The following is an 18,141-nucleotide window of genomic DNA, read 5'->3' on the forward strand; positions in this document are numbered from 1 at the left end:
GACAAAACCATAAATGGAAATATATATTTAAAGAAATCCCGAAACTGTGTCTGCATTGCAAACCAAAGTTGCTAGCATTGTCATCAAAGTAAACGGACAAACTAAGTAACTAATCTCATTCCAGAGGTGTTTATAAGAAAACTTCAACTGGACGAATAGCAGTGAGAAAAATGCATCATCCATGACTCGAACTCTCATCCATGACTAAAACTAACAGAACTACACAGATAAGTACCACAACAAAATAGTCTAACATGACAAATTAAATGTCTTAGATTTTTATAGCAGAGAACTAAATTTACTGGGAGACAACAAGCAACTTTTGAAAGACACTGAACTCTGTGTAACTCGGAGATCATAGCTTCCTCCTGAATTAAATAAAATGAAAACCACATTAGTAAAAGTTCTACTATGAAAAGGTATTATAATATGACAATAATACTAGATTACCCGATCAAACACTTCATAACCTTCAAATCTCAATAAAAAACACACAGAAAAATACAATATACAAACATTCTGAATTCTTCACCTACCAAAACAACAGTAATGTATCTGGTTTACAAGTAAAAACTGTAAAATATAAATAATCTGTATCACAAGAAGATTCTGACAAGTTGTTTCAACTGATCATACCCAGGAATTGCCATTGATTTTGTAATACAAGTTACTGTAGCTTTGGCATGGAGTAAAACTACAACAATCTAGACTATCTCTGGTAATCTGGATACTATTTCCAGGAATTGCCTTTCATTGTACAAGTTACTATCGCTATGACATCGGAGTAAAATGACAAAAATCTAGAGTACCCGTGATAATCTAATTTCAATGAAAACAGCCTACTTGTTTCAGCATCTAAGGGAAATGTTATACACACACTGACTCGTTCATCTCACACAAGCAGCTTAGATAGACACCCTCCAGACATTTATTCATATTTCTAAGACAATGGTTCTCGCACTAAAAATTAATATATGGCCAGTATATATATATGAATATAAGAGTTACTCTATGATTATTTTTTCAGGTATATTTTATAAGTATACTGTTGAGAAAACCGGATTAACATATTATGATTCAAATGCAACAATAACATACAGACACAAGTATTTCATCACTTGGTAATTATACTGTTAGGGAAATTAGAATCCCTCCCTTCAAGGCTCACAGAGTAGACCGATAGAAAAGTAACAAACCACAAGACAAGCAACAAGAGAACACCGAGATTTAACGAGGTTCAGCATAAAACTATGCCTATGTCCTCCCGAGAGATACCTGTTCTTCACTATGAGAATAATTACAGTACAAGATACATTGAGCTAAATCACCATAACCCAAACCCATAACCCTTGTACACCCACACTCATAGAATTTCCCAAGAACTCACTCTCACCCAAGAGCTGTATTCACTCTTGACATCTCTGCTCCCTTACCCAAGAGATATACACTCTCTTGTGGATGATCGCATGCACCGACCATACCTTGGTTTACTACCCATGCCCTCTATATATAGGCACCCTAATTATAATCCAATTGGTAGTAGGAAAACCAAACCTTCTTGTACAGGAGAAAGATCTTATTCCTTATAGGAATAAACTTTGACATCAACCATGTCCAATTAGGAAGACTAACCAAGTCCAACTAGGACTTGCCTTTCCTAATTAATTCTCATCACATCCTAACAATCTCCACCTTGATGAGAATGCCATGCAAAATTCCCTTGCACCATCTTTAACCATTGGCCTTTTTTTGTACCAGCAACACATAGCCTGAATCAAATTGTGGTCCTCCCTGATTCGTAACGGCCAATCCTATGTGTAAATGCACCGACTCAACAATCAACAGCTGACTCTGAAGAGGGACCTCAAAACAACCCCTTCCCTAGCAGGATTTCCTTCTCACCATCATCTGAACTCGGAAACTTGTCAACGACGTCTCTGCTGTACCCGCAAACGAGACTCGCCTATGCGCACTCCTGTTTCCCATTATCCATTGAGGTCTGACATACCAGATGATACTTACCACACTGTTCTCCCTGTATGAGGACCGTACCGCCATGTGTGATTTTTTCGGCTCCACCTGCTATAAACAATTATAGCCTTTGGAAACCAACTAGCTCCTGAATATCAAATTCCTCTGTAACTTTGGGACATTGTCACACCACCCAAAGTACGCCAATCCCAAATCTAATATCCAGTCAAAGAACATGTGTCACCTATGGAGATTGTGAAAGCATCTCCATATGAAAATCGGTTTCTGCTACAGCAATGCCATCCAAGCCTTTCGCTTCATATGACCCTAGTCACGACACTTGTAGCATCCCTGCCTCTGGATTTAGACTTGCTATGATCACTAAATCCCCGACAGTTTTCCGTGCATTATCCGCTGTCTTCTCCGGTTTCACATCCTTTCCCTTCAACACTTAACTAAGCCCCATTGAACTAGGATGTCTTTCACTCACTTATACCCAAAGAGTGAAACTTCCTTTTCTGTCAAACTACTCCACCTCAAACTATGAGGCAATACCTGAAGCCATGACGAACAACCACGATCAACATGCAAACCTTCGGCGAACGAATACCACGAACGACGAACAAGCACGATCTCTGACACCACGAACCACCTTAGTGAGATATACACTCTCACCAACCATCATTCATTTGAGTCATATCTTGGTCTCTTGCAACTCCACCTTTGATTAGGATTTTTCCTGAGTCTAGCTCGCACCACCTAGCATCCGAGTTACTCCACCTATCGACTACCTTCGATTAGGACTTTCTTGAGTTTTTGACCCGCTCCACGTTGCTAGAAATTTTCCCGAGCTGGCTCCACCTAATGCACTTTGAGTTAACACCTTAACCATCTAATTGACTCCACCTTGAATGATGAGGTGTCCCAGCCGAACCTTCGGCTCTGATACCACTTGTTAGGGAAATTAGAATCCCTCCCGTCAAGGCTCACAGAGTAGACCGATAGAAAAGTAACAAACCACAAGACAAGCAACAAGAGAACACCGAGATTTAACGAGGTTCAGCATAAAACTATGCCTACGTCCTCCCGAGAGATACCTGTTCTTCACTATGAGAATAATTACAGTACAAGATACATTGAGCTAAATCACCATAACCCAAACCCATAACCCTTGTACACCCACACTCATAGAATTTCCCAAGAACTCACTCTCACCCAAGAGCTGTATTCACTCTTGACATCTCTGCTCCCTTACCCAAGAGATATACACTCTCTTGTGGATGATCGCATGCACCGACCATACCTTGGTTTACTACCCATGCCCTCTATATATAGGCACCCTAATTATAATCCAATTGGTAGTAGGAAAACCAAACCTTCTTGTACAGGAGAAAGATCTTATTCCTTATAGGAATAAACTTTGACATCAACCATGTCCAATTAGGAAGACTAACCAAGTCCAACTAGGACTTGCCTTTCCTAATTAATTCTCATCACATCCTAACATATACTGCATTGTATAGGTTAAACAATCTCTTTCAATATTGTCCAAGCCAAAAACAGAACAATCAAAACCATTACCTATCAGGGTTGATGTTCCTATTCATTGTGGCAAAAAGTACGAATCATCTAGGCACTCTTGTGCCGAACTCTTGTTAGCTGGATCAAAGCTGAGCATCCTCTGTCAAAATCGAAACATTAGACCATAAAATTCACAGAGATCCAATATGAAAAAGCTCAAGGATTGAGTATGATGACCAAGAGGAGTGACAAAACTTCCGGTGGCAACGTATCCCCGTATGGTGGATGATAAGCAGGCTGGTCATAAGCAGGCAGGCGTCCAAAGCTTATAGTCGACTCTTCCTCTAGATATGCTAGCACCCTATTAACAAATAATATTAAGCAAAGAATAGGACTAGACCCGAGTACAAAAAACAGAGGAGATAAGGCATCAAATATACAGACCTCGAGATAACAAACAGTTGGTTTTCCCTCATGTTATCGCCACAAAAGATGGCATGGCCGAATAACATTTCAGCTGCACAATTGGATAGATAATTAAGACGCCCAATTGGGCAACATGTTATGAAAAGCTGAGTTTTGGATTAGGGAAAATTTCGCAAACAGTACGCCAAGTAAAAGCCACTAATAATTCTTATACATAAAGTTCCAAACCAAACATTTCGGTACACGAAATCTGAAACTCGACCCACTATCAGTACACGACGTCAATTTTTGACACCAAAATGTCCATTATGCCTTTCTTTCTTTTTTTTAATAAATTTTTTTTCTGTTATTTTTTTTTCCTTTGTTTTTTCTGTTATTTTTTTTTTCCTTCGTTTTTATCTCTTTCTTCTTCCTTCTTCCGGGCTCACTCCCTCGCTTCCAACGCCGCCCTTGCCCTCCAATTGGTGAGATTTATGGTCCTACAGCTTATATTTGTAACTCAGCCAATATTTAGTCATGTGAAAAGAAAGAAAGAGATAAAAACAAAGGAAGAAAAAAAAAAACAGAAAAAACGAAGGAAAAAAAATAATAGAAAAAACGAAGGAAAAAAAAAAATAACAGAAAAAAAAATTTATTAAAAAAAAAAAAGAACTGAGGGCATAATGGATATTTTGGTGTCAAAAATTGACGTCGTGTACTGATAGTGGGTCGAGTTTCAGATTTCGTGTACCGAAATGTTTGGTTTGGAACTTTATGTATAAGAATTATTAGTGGCCTTTACTTGTATTGTTAAAAATTATAACTAAGAAGACTAGCTTTTTAGGTTTTCAAAATATTCTCTTCTCTCCGTCCGGCGGCGCATCCGGTGGCGCTGTCGTCGGACGGGATCTGTTGGCTTCGGTTTTGTTGCCTGTGTTAGCTCATTCGATCTGGTTCACAAGGGATCGCAGGAGATGGTAGGGGAGATCGAGGCGGCTGGCAGGTTGTGGTTCCTCTCTTGCTGGCCGGAGGTAGGATCAGTGGGTCGGCGGCGGGGTGCGGTGTCGCGGGTTCAGAGGTGGACTGGAGAGAAGGAGATCGTGGCGGCAAATCAAGGCTCGGATCAGACTGACCCGATTTGGTTTGGATCCGATCGAAACTGTCGGTTCTGGGTCATGGCGTTTGACTTCGACATGGGGAAAGGAATGGGTGGAAGGGGCGGCGCTTCTCCGGGCGGGGATGGAGCGAGGTGGACGACGTTCCGGCGATTGTGGCTGTCGGTGGTGGGATTGGGCCACGCTGGGCTGGCAACCTGTGATCTGATTTGGACCTGGGCTTGGGCTTGGGCTTGGGCTTGGGCTCTAGTTCCAAATGGTTTTTTCTTTATTTGGTTTATGTTTTTTTGTTTTTCTTTTTCCGCAAGTACTGGCATAATGCCAGCAATAATTCCCTGTTACTTTATAGCAGGGCGATGTGGGCTTGGTCCCAGACTGCACACCATGTGTGCCTGGTTTGCCCTAGTTAGGTGGCGGGATCTTTGCTTGGTCAAATGGTCGCAACCTCCTAGCGGTAGAATGAAACTAAGTGTCGCCGGATTTATTTTCCGGTGGCAACATAGTGGGAAAGCTGCTCTTATTAGTATATTATGGCTTCGAGTAAGCATTTACTTTCCGGTATATCACCACCTTTGTAAAGCGAATAGAGTAGCCAAATGTGCACTCTTCGCTAATTGGTGCTTTTTAGAATACATATCCTTAGTTGAGACGCCTGTTATTATCTCGGGTGATTCTCTTACTGCTGTTTATGATTTGGGGTTAGGCTATATGTCCCCCCCCCCCCCCCCCCCCCCCAATGTATTCTATGGTTTCATTAATGACTAAGGCTTAAGGGCAGCCAATTTGGTCCTTCCTCAAAAAAGAACAAACTCGCTTCCTAAGGCAAATGTCTTTTCATCCTAAGCCTGGTGAGGAATTTCAATAGTTGATAATTTTTTATTATTTCTTTAATTAAAAAATAATAAATACTAAAAATATATAATAGGAATTCTCTTATCTCATTCGGAAAGATATTATTTTATAATTATCTATGTTTTTTCAGAATATAATTAATTAATATTTCAACCGATCAATTACGATAAATTGGATCGGATTTTATAGTATTTACTTCTGCAGTAAGTCGACGTGACGTGTGTGTGAAAGGGTTGAAGAATCAGATTTCTTATATTAGGGCTAAAATAACGTGAAAGAAAGTTATTAAAAAAGAAAAAAGTTAAGAAAGGGAAAATTTCGCAAACAGTACACCAAGTAAAGACCACTAATAATTCTTATACATAAAGTTCCAAACCAAACATTTCGGTACACGAAATCTGAAACTCGACCCACTATCAGTACACGACGTCAATTTTTGACGCCAAAATGTTCATTATGCCCTCAGTTTTTTTTTTTTTTAATAAATTTGTTTTTCTGTTATTTTTTTTTCCTTCGTTTTTTCTGTTATTTTTTTTTCTTCGTTTTTATCTCTTTCTTCTTCCTTCTTCCGAGCTCACTCCCTCGCTTCCAACACCGCCCTTGCCCTCCAATTGGTGAGATTTATGGTCCTACAGCTTATATTTGTAACTCAGCCAATATTTAGTCATGTGAAAAGAAAGAAGGAGATAAAAACGAAGGAAAAAAAAACGAAGGAAGAAAAAAAAAATAACAGAAAAAACGAAGGAAAAAAATAACAGAAAAAACGAAGGGAAAAAAAATAACAGAAAAAAAAATTTTATTAAAAACAAAAAAGAACTGAGGGCATAATGGACATTTTGGTGTCAAAAATTGACGTCGTGTACTGATAGTGGGTCGAGTTTCAGATTTCGTGTACCGAAATGTTTGGTTTGGAACTTTATGTATAAGAATTATTAGTGGCCTTTACTTGGTGTACTGTTTGCGAAATTTTCCCTTTTAGAAACTGCCTGCCCCAAAACCTCACATCCCGAACGCATTAAAACCCTCGCTTGCCCCCAAAACCTTCCCATTTATGTCATAACCAAATTCTACAATCTCCCTCTTCAGTCTTCGATTCTCTGCCTTTTATGGATCTCGGTCGATTCCGTTTCAATCGAGTCTATAAGAAGGGGTTTGAGGCTCTCGATGGTGAGACTGGAGACGTTGTATTCGTCAGGAGAGTCGTGAGGTCGAGTTTGAGGCAAGAAGCACAAGGAGCAGAAGAACCACATTTGACCCATGCTGAGGCCTCCCGTGGTGCCACCGTACTCAGAGCCTTGCCGGAGCACGAAAACGTGATATCTTACATCACCAACGGCGAGGTAGACCCCGACTTTTACTGGGTGGTGGATTTTTTCGATTACAGTCTGTCCGATTTGATCTACGGAGGTGCTCCTGAAGTGAACGCGTGCCGATTATTCGCTTCGTCATGCGTGCTTTGCTGCAGGGGTGGAGCATCTCCACACGCATGGAGTAATCCACTGCGATTTGAAGCCTACGAACGTGCTTATTAATCGGGTCACGAATGATGTGAAGATTGGAGGCTTGGAGAGGGCCAGACGTACCACCGTTCTACCGGTCCCCCGCCCAGTGCGTCGCAGTGATCGCAGTTATCGTAGTAGCAAAATGTACATGGCACCTGAGATGTTGAGGGGTTCTACATTTTATGGCCCGGGGGCGGATATTTGGGCGTGTGGCTGCATCTTTGGTAAAACACCTTAATTCAAAGGGAAAATTTCGCAAACAGTACACCAAGTAAAGGCCACTAATAATTCTTATACATAAAGTTCCAAACCAAACATTTCGGTACACGAAATCTGAAACTCGACCCACTATCAGTACACGACGTCAATTTTTGACACTAAAATGTCCATTATGCCCTCAGTTCTTTTTTTTTTAATAAATTTTTTTTTCTGTTATTTTTTTTTTCCTTCGTTTTTTCTATTATTTTTTTTCCTTCGTTTTTTCTGTTATTTTTTTTTCTTCCTTTGTTTTTATCTCTTTATTTCTTTTCACATGACTAAATATTGGCTGAGTTACAAATATAAGCTGTAGGACCATAAATCTCACCAATTGGAGGGCAAGGGCGGCGTTGGAAGCGAGGGAGTGAGCCCGGAAGAAGGAAGAAGAAAGAGATAAAAACGAAGGAAAAAAAAAATAACAGAAAAAAATTTATTAAAAAAAGAAGAAGGGCATAATGGACATTTTGGTGTCAAAAATTGACGTCGTGTACTGATAGTGGGTCGAGTTTCAGATTTCGTGTACCGAAATGTTTGGTTTGGAACTTTATGTATAAGAATTATTAGTGGTTTTTACTTGGCGTACTGTTTGCGAAATTTTCCCTAATCCAAAACTCAGCTTTTCATAACATGTTGCCCAATTGGACGTCTTAATTATCTATCCAATTGTGCAGCTGAAATGTTATTCGGCCATGCCATCTTTTGTGGCGATAACATGAGGGAAAACCAACTGTTTGTTATCTCGAGGTCTGTATATTTGATGCCTTATCTCTTCTGTTTTTTGTACTCGGGTCTAGTCCTATTTTTGTATTCTGTTTTTTGTATATTTGATGCCTTATCAGAAAGTACAAAAATGAGTAATAACCCAAGATTGTACAAAAATGAGTCCCTATAGGTTTATATGGCATTGATACAAGATACGATTGATTAACTGACGTTTCAAAATTAAATGTCGGTTCATTAGAGCCATATAAACCAATACCACCGTCCGTGCATGACAGAGTCCATTCTCTCGTTTGCTCTATGAGGATAAGAGTTTTGAGCTAGGGCTACACCTCTAGTAGACTAGTATTCATGCTCGCTTCAACTTATGTGGTGGGGTTTTCGAGTGGCGAAGTGTGGGTGGTAATAATCACAGTTTGGGTGTGCAGCATGGAGGAAGCCATTGTTACCATGCCACATCTTATAGTGTTGATAGAGGAAGAGGATCTGAATGTTATTCAGATTGAGAACCCTTTGAAGGTCGATGCTCAGCATTTCTGGTTAGTATGGACGTTGTTGATGAGCAAATAGCACAATTTTGAATTTTTTACAAAGACCATGAAGAGGATCTGGGCGATCAAAGGGAATCTCTCAATTTTCCAATGGGAAGAGTCGGTTCATTTGGTTTTCTCATTTATAGTGGATGCAGATAGGCGTAAGGTGTTGCAGGGTAGCCCTTAGCAGTTTAACCACGCACTTTTAGTGTTGTCAACCACTGATGAAAGATCAAATCCAAAGAAGGTGAAGCCTGAGACTCAACTGTTCTAGATTTGAGTGAGAGGGAGTGTTCCAATTTTCTAAACCCTAAAGTTAGCGAAGCATATAGGCAGACAACCAGGCACTTACATCCCAACATCGAGAGGGGGAGGGGGGTTAGTAGTGATTGAATTAAGGCATCCAAAACTGGAATTTACAACAATGTACACGAACGGTTCCGATTCGACAGATTCGGTTCGTTCGTGTAAATTGCAGTTTTAGATGCCTTAACGACCACCAAATTGGCTGAAATTCTGCAGAGGTGATCTATACATTAGGACCTAAAAACTGACCGGTTAAGATGTGAAAATGTGATCGAAAAGTGGATCAAATATGGAAATCCGTAGTTTTTTGCTATATCCGCACCTGAGCAAGGTTGTATATTTATATATATATACACACACACACACAGTCTGGCTACGGTGTGGACGTCCGTACCATGCAGAAGGTACGGATTTCCCGTTTTCCCCCACTTTCCGATCACATTTTCACATCTTAACCGTTCAGTTTTTAGGTCCTAATGTATAGATCACCTCTGCAAAATTTCAGCCAATTTGGTGATCGTTAAGGCATCCAAAATTGTAAATTACAACAATGTACACGAACGGTTCCAGTTCGACAGATTCGGTTCGTTCGTGTAAATTGCAGTTTTGGATGCCTTAACGATCACCAAATTGGCTGAAATTTTGCAGAGTTGATCTATACATTAGGACCTAAAAACTGAACGGTTAAGATCAAAATATGTGATCGGAAAGTGGGTGAAAATAGGAAATCCGTACCGAAATTTCGGTACGGACGTCCGCACCTGAGAAAAATCCTATATATATAAGTTCGTTGAATACTGAGACACGTCTTTTCTCCTTCAGAGGCCTTTAGAGCATTTCCACCAGCTTGTCTATGACCGACCTCCATATAGATTTGTTGAGGTGGTGACCGGCCTACCCCAAAATCTCTCTTCCACCAACACAAGCTTGACCGGGCAAACCATGACCTTACTTGACCGAAGCCAAGAAAAAAGGCAAGAGGATGACATTTTTCTTGACCCAGCCAAGGCCTGTGCCAGCTCGGCCCACACCCAAACGTGGGTGATGTCTGCCGAGAGAAAAGAGAAACAGACGCGCTGATGAAGAGACTGAAGCAGGAGAAGCTGACGTGTGGCACCGCAGGAAGCAGAAAGTGAAGCCCAATCGTTTGTCTTGTAGCGACAGAGAGGGGGCCCGAAGTTGCCACGTGGAAGATAGCCGTTGGTGAGATTTGAAATCTGGGCCTAACGGTCAGACAATCCCAGCCCTTCGTTTCAATTAAATGGCCGATCCTACGGTGGTGAATTAACAGTGAATTGAACAGTAAAAATGAACAGTGAATTGAACAGGTAAAATACTCAATGAACAGTGAAAAGTGAACAGCTTGACTTGTCACGCCCCGAATTTTGAATAACCAATTCAAATCCGAAACATGAATAAACAATTAATACAAATAACGTTCTGAATTTTTTTCTCAGAAACAAACACACCACTCGCCACTCAACACAAAACTCGAAAACCTCGAGTTAATTATTACAATTCACTCTTACAAAGTAAAATTGTAAAGCTCTAAATGAGCATAACAAACCTCACAATATAATGCTGTAATTCACATAACACTACTCTAAGCTGCCCGATCACCGTCCTGGTTCTCCTGACCTGCAGGGTTATCCGCTACACCGTTTGAATAGTGTACCGGGATTGCAACAACACAAAACCCGGTAAGCTTTTGACAGCCCGTATGAGTAAAAAGAAAGAACTGTTGATTTATTAAATTTCAGTTCAAGTAAAATTCAACAGTATTACGTCTGCAAAGAGACATCAAACCACTCATGTAAAACCACAAGGAATACATTTTCACAATCCTCAAATCACAATACACCACACTGGTCCTGCAAAAACCCAACCCACATAACACCACTTTGATCCATCCCAACAGCACGTTAGAGCTCTAACCACATCGCTACCAGTCACCTTGGCCTAGGTGCAAGTAATGCGACATACTTCGGTTAATAATAAACCGTCGCGCTTTGGACATCCCCGTCCTCAGCACCATATACTTCGGTTAATAATAAACCGTCGCGCTTTGGACATCCCCGTCCTCAGCACACAACTTCGGTTAATAATAAACCGTCGCACCTTGGACATCCCCGTCCTCAGCACACAAACACTCCGGTTATCCTTAACCGTCGAACTTCAGACACCTCATCCTCAGAACCCTACATTCTCTAACTCTATACATCCTCCAATGTAAATCATGAATATTAACAAGAACTCATCAATCATGTTCATCACATATAATTATGGTAAGTCACATGTCAATTCATAATAATTTAATCATCCCAATTCCACACTCTTCAATGTCACACCATTCACATATAATCACGTAAGTATATATATACGTAATTATCCGCTCAGGGATAATCACTAATACCAACTATAGTTCACATGCAATAAAACCGAGAAATTCATTTGTATAGTAAAAATCATTTTACTTACCCATGGACCGTAGTTGATCAAGTCCATATGATTTTAAAACAAATATTTATTCCATAAATATTTTCACGCAATTACGACAAAATAAGGTAATTAAATTTATTCGGTTCGTAATATGAACCACGTGAGGTTTACTCACCTCTAAATTCCCGCTGCGTCTTCTTAACAGCTCAAAAACAACGATCCGAAATCGTTCACCAATCAATCCATCAACCACCTAGTCAAACACGATCTTAACTTAGAAATCATTCATAGACCACACATATACAGAAATCCAACGGTCGGATTCTAATTTAATGATGATCCAACGGTCAGATCAAATTTATATGATGATCCAACGGTCGGATCCTCACGGATCGCCCTTAGGATCATCCTCCAAAATTATCACGAAGATCCAACGGTCAGATCTTCCTGAATCGCCCTTACTAACATCTCCACAAAATTATATGAAAATCCGACGGTCGGATTCTCACGAATCGCCTTCCGAATCACTATTTCTCAAATATACGAAGCTCCAACGGTCGGATCTTCGCCCGTGACCTCACAAAGTCACCGGGACAGTCATACGATCAACATATTAAAATTTGAAGTAAAACCGATGGTCTGATCTTCGTAGATCGTAAACCGAAGATAAAACGTAAAAACCGTAAATAGTAACGTAAAAACGTAAATCCACTATTTACCAACTTTTTCTAACATAACCTTGTAATATATCAAAACGCTCGTATGGATGCATAGATCATCGCCCAGATAATATAAACTCAAAATATGGTCCGACGCACCGCCACATGCGGAGGACAGACGGCGGTCAACGCGGCGGTCAACGCCGGCTAACCACTTCAGATGCTAAAGTTGTCAACTACAAACTTCTTCAAAATACAGAATTGAACCACTTTAATACCTGACTTTTTCTGAGACAAGGTCTAGATCGTCCTAGATCAAGCGTTGAAGTTGGATTAATCTCGGTCGCACGATCAGATCCTAGATTGAATCAGAGGCGTCCAAAAAGTCAAACCTTGATCTAGCGGTCTACACTCAAAATCGTGATGAAAGACTTACATAGGGATGATCAGGGGGAGGAGGAGATCACGAAACTGGGGACGATCGGCCCATGCAACGCCGGAAAAGTGGTTTTCCGGCCGGGTCAGAATCATGCGTCTGGGTGGCTTCGATCCATCTTTTGGAGCAGCGGCGGAGCAAGGCGAGGCTGGGGAGCTGCTCAGCGTGCGGCGGCGACCTCGAAAAGCTCCGGGTCCGAGGCCGGAGGAAGTCGGAGGGCCGTCGTTTGGCCGGGTCGGGTCGGTCGGGACCCGAGGGTTCTGAAGAGAGACAGAGAGAAAACGCGGGGACTGTTCCGCAAATTCAACATGTTTTCGTCCTTAATGAAAAAGTCAACATTTTTTTTTATATTTATAGAAAATTCTCAATTTTCAAATATTCATAACTTATTCATACGAACTCCGAATATTGCGTTCCACATATGCACGAGATCGTATCGACAAGCTCTACAACTTCCATGAAGGAAGTTTTCCCAAATTTTGAACGTATAAAAAGACAACTTTCGCGAGCCCCTAAATAACGTTCGTTTTCGAAATAAAATCGTTCGAACTAATTCCACAACTTTTCCAAGCTTCGTACTCGCTCCTATTATCGTGAAATCATTTCTAAAAATCCACGGAATTTAATTTGGATTTTTCGGGGTATTACATGACTGGTCAAGAAAAAAAACGGGTAAGAAACCCTTGTCCAGTGGCAGTGAACAGTAACTTGACTGGTCGACGCTTTGACATTTCTTGACTACGGGTGCACTTGCTCTTATTAAGACAAGGTCACGCTGACGCACGTACTATTGGCAGTCTGATAATTTCACTTCCAACGATAAACTTGATAACAAGAATTGTAGACATATTGATCGATAAAGAATCAGACTAAGTTGCAAGCATGATAGATCATAGGGTTTCCCAGATCACGAATATGGTCACAGTTGCGAGGATACCCCAAACTCATCAAATGAAAGCAAATTCCTTCTATAAAACAGTCGGGAGTCGAGTACGCATGCCAACAATGTGATGGCCAGTATCTTCTCTTGCCCTTCCGTAGAAAATCCTATGTTGTCCGAGAGGGGAAGCAAAGTTGACCATTGATTTATATTTAATAACAAAGAACCGAGAGTTTCCTGTAACCAAAAAAAAAAAAAAAAAAACTGAGAATTTCCTTTGCTATGTGCTGTTCGTGAACTCAACCCTACGACCCGTCATTGTACTCATTGAACAGTTTGGTGAATGGATAGATTTCAGATTATTCGTCTTGCAAGTTACAATAGTTCATGCCCAGATTCAAAGTCACAAGTAAAATAAAAGATAGTGTTGCTTTTTTATTTCAAGAAATTCAACAACTGATAAACAAAATACAATTAATAAAGTATCACGTACCAATAAAAATCACCAGTTCATAACAACAAACAGGAGGAGAATAAAGAAATTATCTTTGGTGAAGACTAGACTGAATCTTGGTGTGCTATGTCATTGTTACCTTCTTGGATTAAAGAAACTCCGCGCAGCACGTGCCTCTCACATAAGCTAAATCCTTGTGCTTCTTCTTCCATCAAATTAACATAACTTTTAAGACTTCCAGTGCCACGTTCAGCTTCAACCAAAATGTCATAATCTTTTAAGGATATAAAGCTCCGTGTGTAGCTCAAGATTTTGGTACGGATCCCACTCTCACATCTTACTGGATTCATGAGAGCAGATCTTAGATCTAAAAAGAATGCAGGCATATTCTGAAAGTTTTTGAAAAATATACCATGCTCCCATTCATCACAAGTAACATCTGTCAACCTTCCAAACTCCTTACGCAAATCAAACATTTCGATACTTATGCTATAATCTCTCGTCCACTCTTTTCTTTTATAATCTTTCATCAGCCATATGTCAATATTTGTAGTCATACCTTCTGAAGATGAAGTATCCACTAGGGCCAAAGATCCTTTAAGAGTAAGCAAGTGCAAGTGCATGTACAAGCAAGTGTACTCCTTTGAGCTTCGTAACTTGGGGTGAGGCGTCCAACAAAACTCTTCTTTCTTGAAGTCAAAAGAAATTATAGCTTCACTTTCCTTTACCATGGCATCACCACGCAACCAATGCATGTCTCCATATGCACATGCATTCTTCGGGGAAAATAAATTACAAATAACAGACAGATAGCAAAGAGGAGCTGAGGATATTTGTCGCCATGAGCTTTTGCCAAGTACAAGAACTTGAGCTACCATGCAGTCTGCTGCATTAACTTTAGTAACACGAAGAATCTTGAGAGTATTGGTAACACTATCAAACCCCATACCATACCAGTCACAGAATACTGGAGACTTTGAATCCTTGGTAATATCATTCTTAGGGAGCCTTAGAACTTCTCTCCTACAAAGATCGATTAAGAAGCAAACTCCTTGTCCACGATTATTTCTATTTCTGAAGCAAATCAAGTTGTAGAAAACAAAATCTACCATGTACGTTGGGCAATCGGCCCGGCGTGATGTGGAGACATTAATTGCATATTTTCCTCTTGTTGTCAAGGCACTCTCGTCAAATTTGACTGGTTGCAAGTCTGCTATCACTCCACCACGCTCAGAGGGAAAGAACGCAGCAAAAGACATAAGTTGAGGTACTTGAGCAACAGCATTGGTGGCGATTGTGCAATGCACCAAAATAGAGGTCATCAACCATTCTTAACAAGTCCTTAGACATGCACCGAATGCAACAGACTAATTCAGAGGGCAGTCTCGAAAGGATTTTGATCACGATAGGAAGGGGTACGTAGGTTTAGTAACATGAGCTTTGCACTGTGGCAGCTGTTCAGCCTCATTCTGTTGGCCCTTGACATCTCTAAATTTCCTAGTGAACAGAATGACTGATAAAACAAATGTAAGAATCAGTAACTACTGAATAATAATTATTATAATAGTAGTAGTAATAATAATAAAAGTAATCTTATTCTCAAATATCAGCAAAAAGAAAGAAGAACAAAAAAAGCCCAAGTTTCAGATTTCTTCTAAACCAGATAATATGTGCATTCCACATCTTTGGTGCCCTCCTTTTTATATGCCAAGTCTCTTAGAATTGGAAACCTAAAGCCTAAAGCAGTGTAAAGTCCTCACAACCCTCCTTTTTACAATTGGAATTGGAAATCTAAAGTCTAAAGGAATGTAAAGGCCAAGTAATTCACTTTTGGACTAAGAAAACCAAGAGTTCACTTCAGATTAGGATTGTGGAATGTTTTTGTTTCCAATGCATTCAATGAAAAAGATTTGAATTTGTAATATGAAGCAAAGCATTCTAATGTATATGTGATATAATCCAAGCCTGTTTACCAAAATATGAAGTTACTGTTTATATTTGCAAGAACTTTTGGAAATTGGGTGCTTCTTATGGGATCAAAATGGTCATGGAAAAAAAAATATACAACAAAATAAATGGGCAACAGCGTTGCTATATCAACTACTAGAACCTGAGGAATTGCTGTGGGTGAGACATGAAGCTACATTCTATGTTTACAGTGCTGTCAAGACAGCATTGAAACCTACATTCTATATTGACCGCTATGAGACAGTTCTCTATTTGCCTTGGACAAACCACACAGACTGATTTAGCCATAATGTTAATAGCCGTAACTCTCCAGCATTCTCTCAAAAGTACAGACCATTAGATCACCATTTACTTTTCTGAAGAAAATTGTTTTCTTTTATTTTTTCAAAGAAAATTGATCAACAAACAATGCCGTATTGGCAATTTGCTCTTGGGCATGAAGAATCAATATCTATCCTATACCATGTTCCCCGGGCAGGTAAACAACATCGGGTCGGTCCCAAGTTAAATCACAGGTCTAGTAAGCAGCAAATCATAACTAGTTTTAAGTGTTTCTGTTTGAGCAAAGAATGGTTAATCGAAATTAGCATCTAAAACTGGGTGGGAGTTCTTACCCAAATTAGCTTCAGTTCTTACAGGTTCCATGGTGCTGCCCTGTGCAAAATCTCCCACTTATTGTTGGCCGCATAATCACCAATTGGGTAGGATTTCCCTGTTCATAGAATGGATCCTCCATCAGTATCATCATCGAGAAAGGTGTCCAGAGTAACATCCAAAATAAATTCAGTAAATTTTCTTTTTGCTATACTCATCGAACCATTTGCTGTTTCTTTTTGTCTTTTCTTTTCAGTTGCATTCAAGTTAGTCTCGGGTTCTTGGTTTGTTTGGAGTCTTTGGAATTCGGATGGGGAGAGAGAGAGAGAGAGAGAGAGAGAGAGAGAGAGGAGAAATAATCAGATGCGACAGGGGACTAGGTAAGTCCCGTACATGTGGCAAATATTAAGAACATTATCATGTAATAAAACTAGACTAATTTGACTTATTAATGTGTGCATATCTCAAAAATTGTCCTACTACAGCACATAATTTCATAAAGACAGTCATAATTAGATTTTTGCAATGGTTGTAGGCTGCAGGATGAGTATACTGCCATTAGTTAACACTGGTCCGGTGATGTCCACAAGCTTCGATTCGATGGTACTGTTGTTATCTTCATCTATTCCAATGAAGGTTCTCACCTCCACTCAAATTTTTGAAAAATCATCGAGTGTTCAACATCTCTGTGTATGTTGCTCTATTGTTCATGGGTACTGATGCATAATGCTTCTTAAACGCTTGAATGTCAGAATAATTTCTTCAAGGAAAACTAAGGTGTTGATGAATTGATGTTTTTCATATAAAATAATTCATTATAAAGTGTTCAAAAAATTACCTTAAAAAAAAAAATAGAGGCAAAAAATGCAGAGCCGTGTCGTCCAGAATCACCTCTTTTGTCTCTTTGAGAGTCAAAGCCGTGTTGGGAAGTCATTATGCGACGGTGTCCGTGTGTCTCTTTCTATCAAAGACTGTGAAGTGTGAACCGTAAATCTGGCCTCACATGCTTTCCTCCTCCCAAAGTCCCAATAGAACAAAATACTAAAACCCCACAATACTCTTCTACTTTGCTTTGTGCCAACCCCATACTGCAACACGCATGCCATGCATTTGCTGCTCCCTTCATGCATTGGCACATCGACATGGGGCACAACCACTCTTTACTCCTTTCCCTTTATGCTCGCCTTAAAATTCTTTAATCACCCCATTAATAATAATTCTAATTTATTTTTTTAGAGAGAAATATCATTGAACTAAATTAGTCTCCATTGAACTAAATTAGTCTCCGTCACGGAGGATGCGCCGGAGTTGAGTATTCGTTTCAGAAATTTGCTCAAAACATAAAAAAATATCTGTTCCTGATTCTGTAGAACTCTTCATGTGGATATGACCGTGTGAGTGTGTGACAAAACCCCCATAATAAGAAATCGGTTTTCTGGCTGGAAAAAATAGCAAACCTAACGTAGTTGTCAGTTTAGAAATCAGGTTAGCTGGCCATTTAATTGCGCAATAAACCACCATATAATCC

At 39.9% G+C, this 18,141-nt stretch overlaps 1 protein-coding gene and 1 long non-coding RNA gene across 2 annotated transcripts; both read right to left on the minus strand.

The window, feature by feature from the left end:
- On the minus strand, positions 1-4,076 carry LOC133722645 (uncharacterized). Its single transcript, XR_009852883.1, has 4 exons — positions 3,937-4,076; positions 3,730-3,853; positions 3,553-3,652; positions 1-368 (listed from the first exon to the last, which is right to left on the minus strand). It is a non-coding gene; the product is annotated as an uncharacterized LOC133722645 (long non-coding RNA).
- Positions 4,077-13,685: 9,609 nt separating this feature from the next.
- On the minus strand, positions 13,686-17,332 carry LOC133722746 (uncharacterized). The gene is made up of 3 exons (XM_062149616.1): positions 16,634-17,332; positions 14,191-15,280; positions 13,686-13,834 (listed from the first exon to the last, which is right to left on the minus strand). Exons 2-3 carry the CDS (start codon positions 15,161-15,163, stop codon positions 13,686-13,688), a joined length of 1,122 nt encoding a protein of 373 aa, XP_062005600.1. The 5' UTR covers positions 15,164-15,280; positions 16,634-17,332.
- Positions 17,333-18,141: the final 809 nt, after the last annotated feature.

The sequence above is a fragment of the Rosa rugosa genome, chromosome 7, assembly GCF_958449725.1.
Source record: "Rosa rugosa chromosome 7, drRosRugo1.1, whole genome shotgun sequence".
NCBI lineage: Eukaryota > Viridiplantae > Streptophyta > Magnoliopsida > Rosales > Rosaceae > Rosa > Rosa rugosa.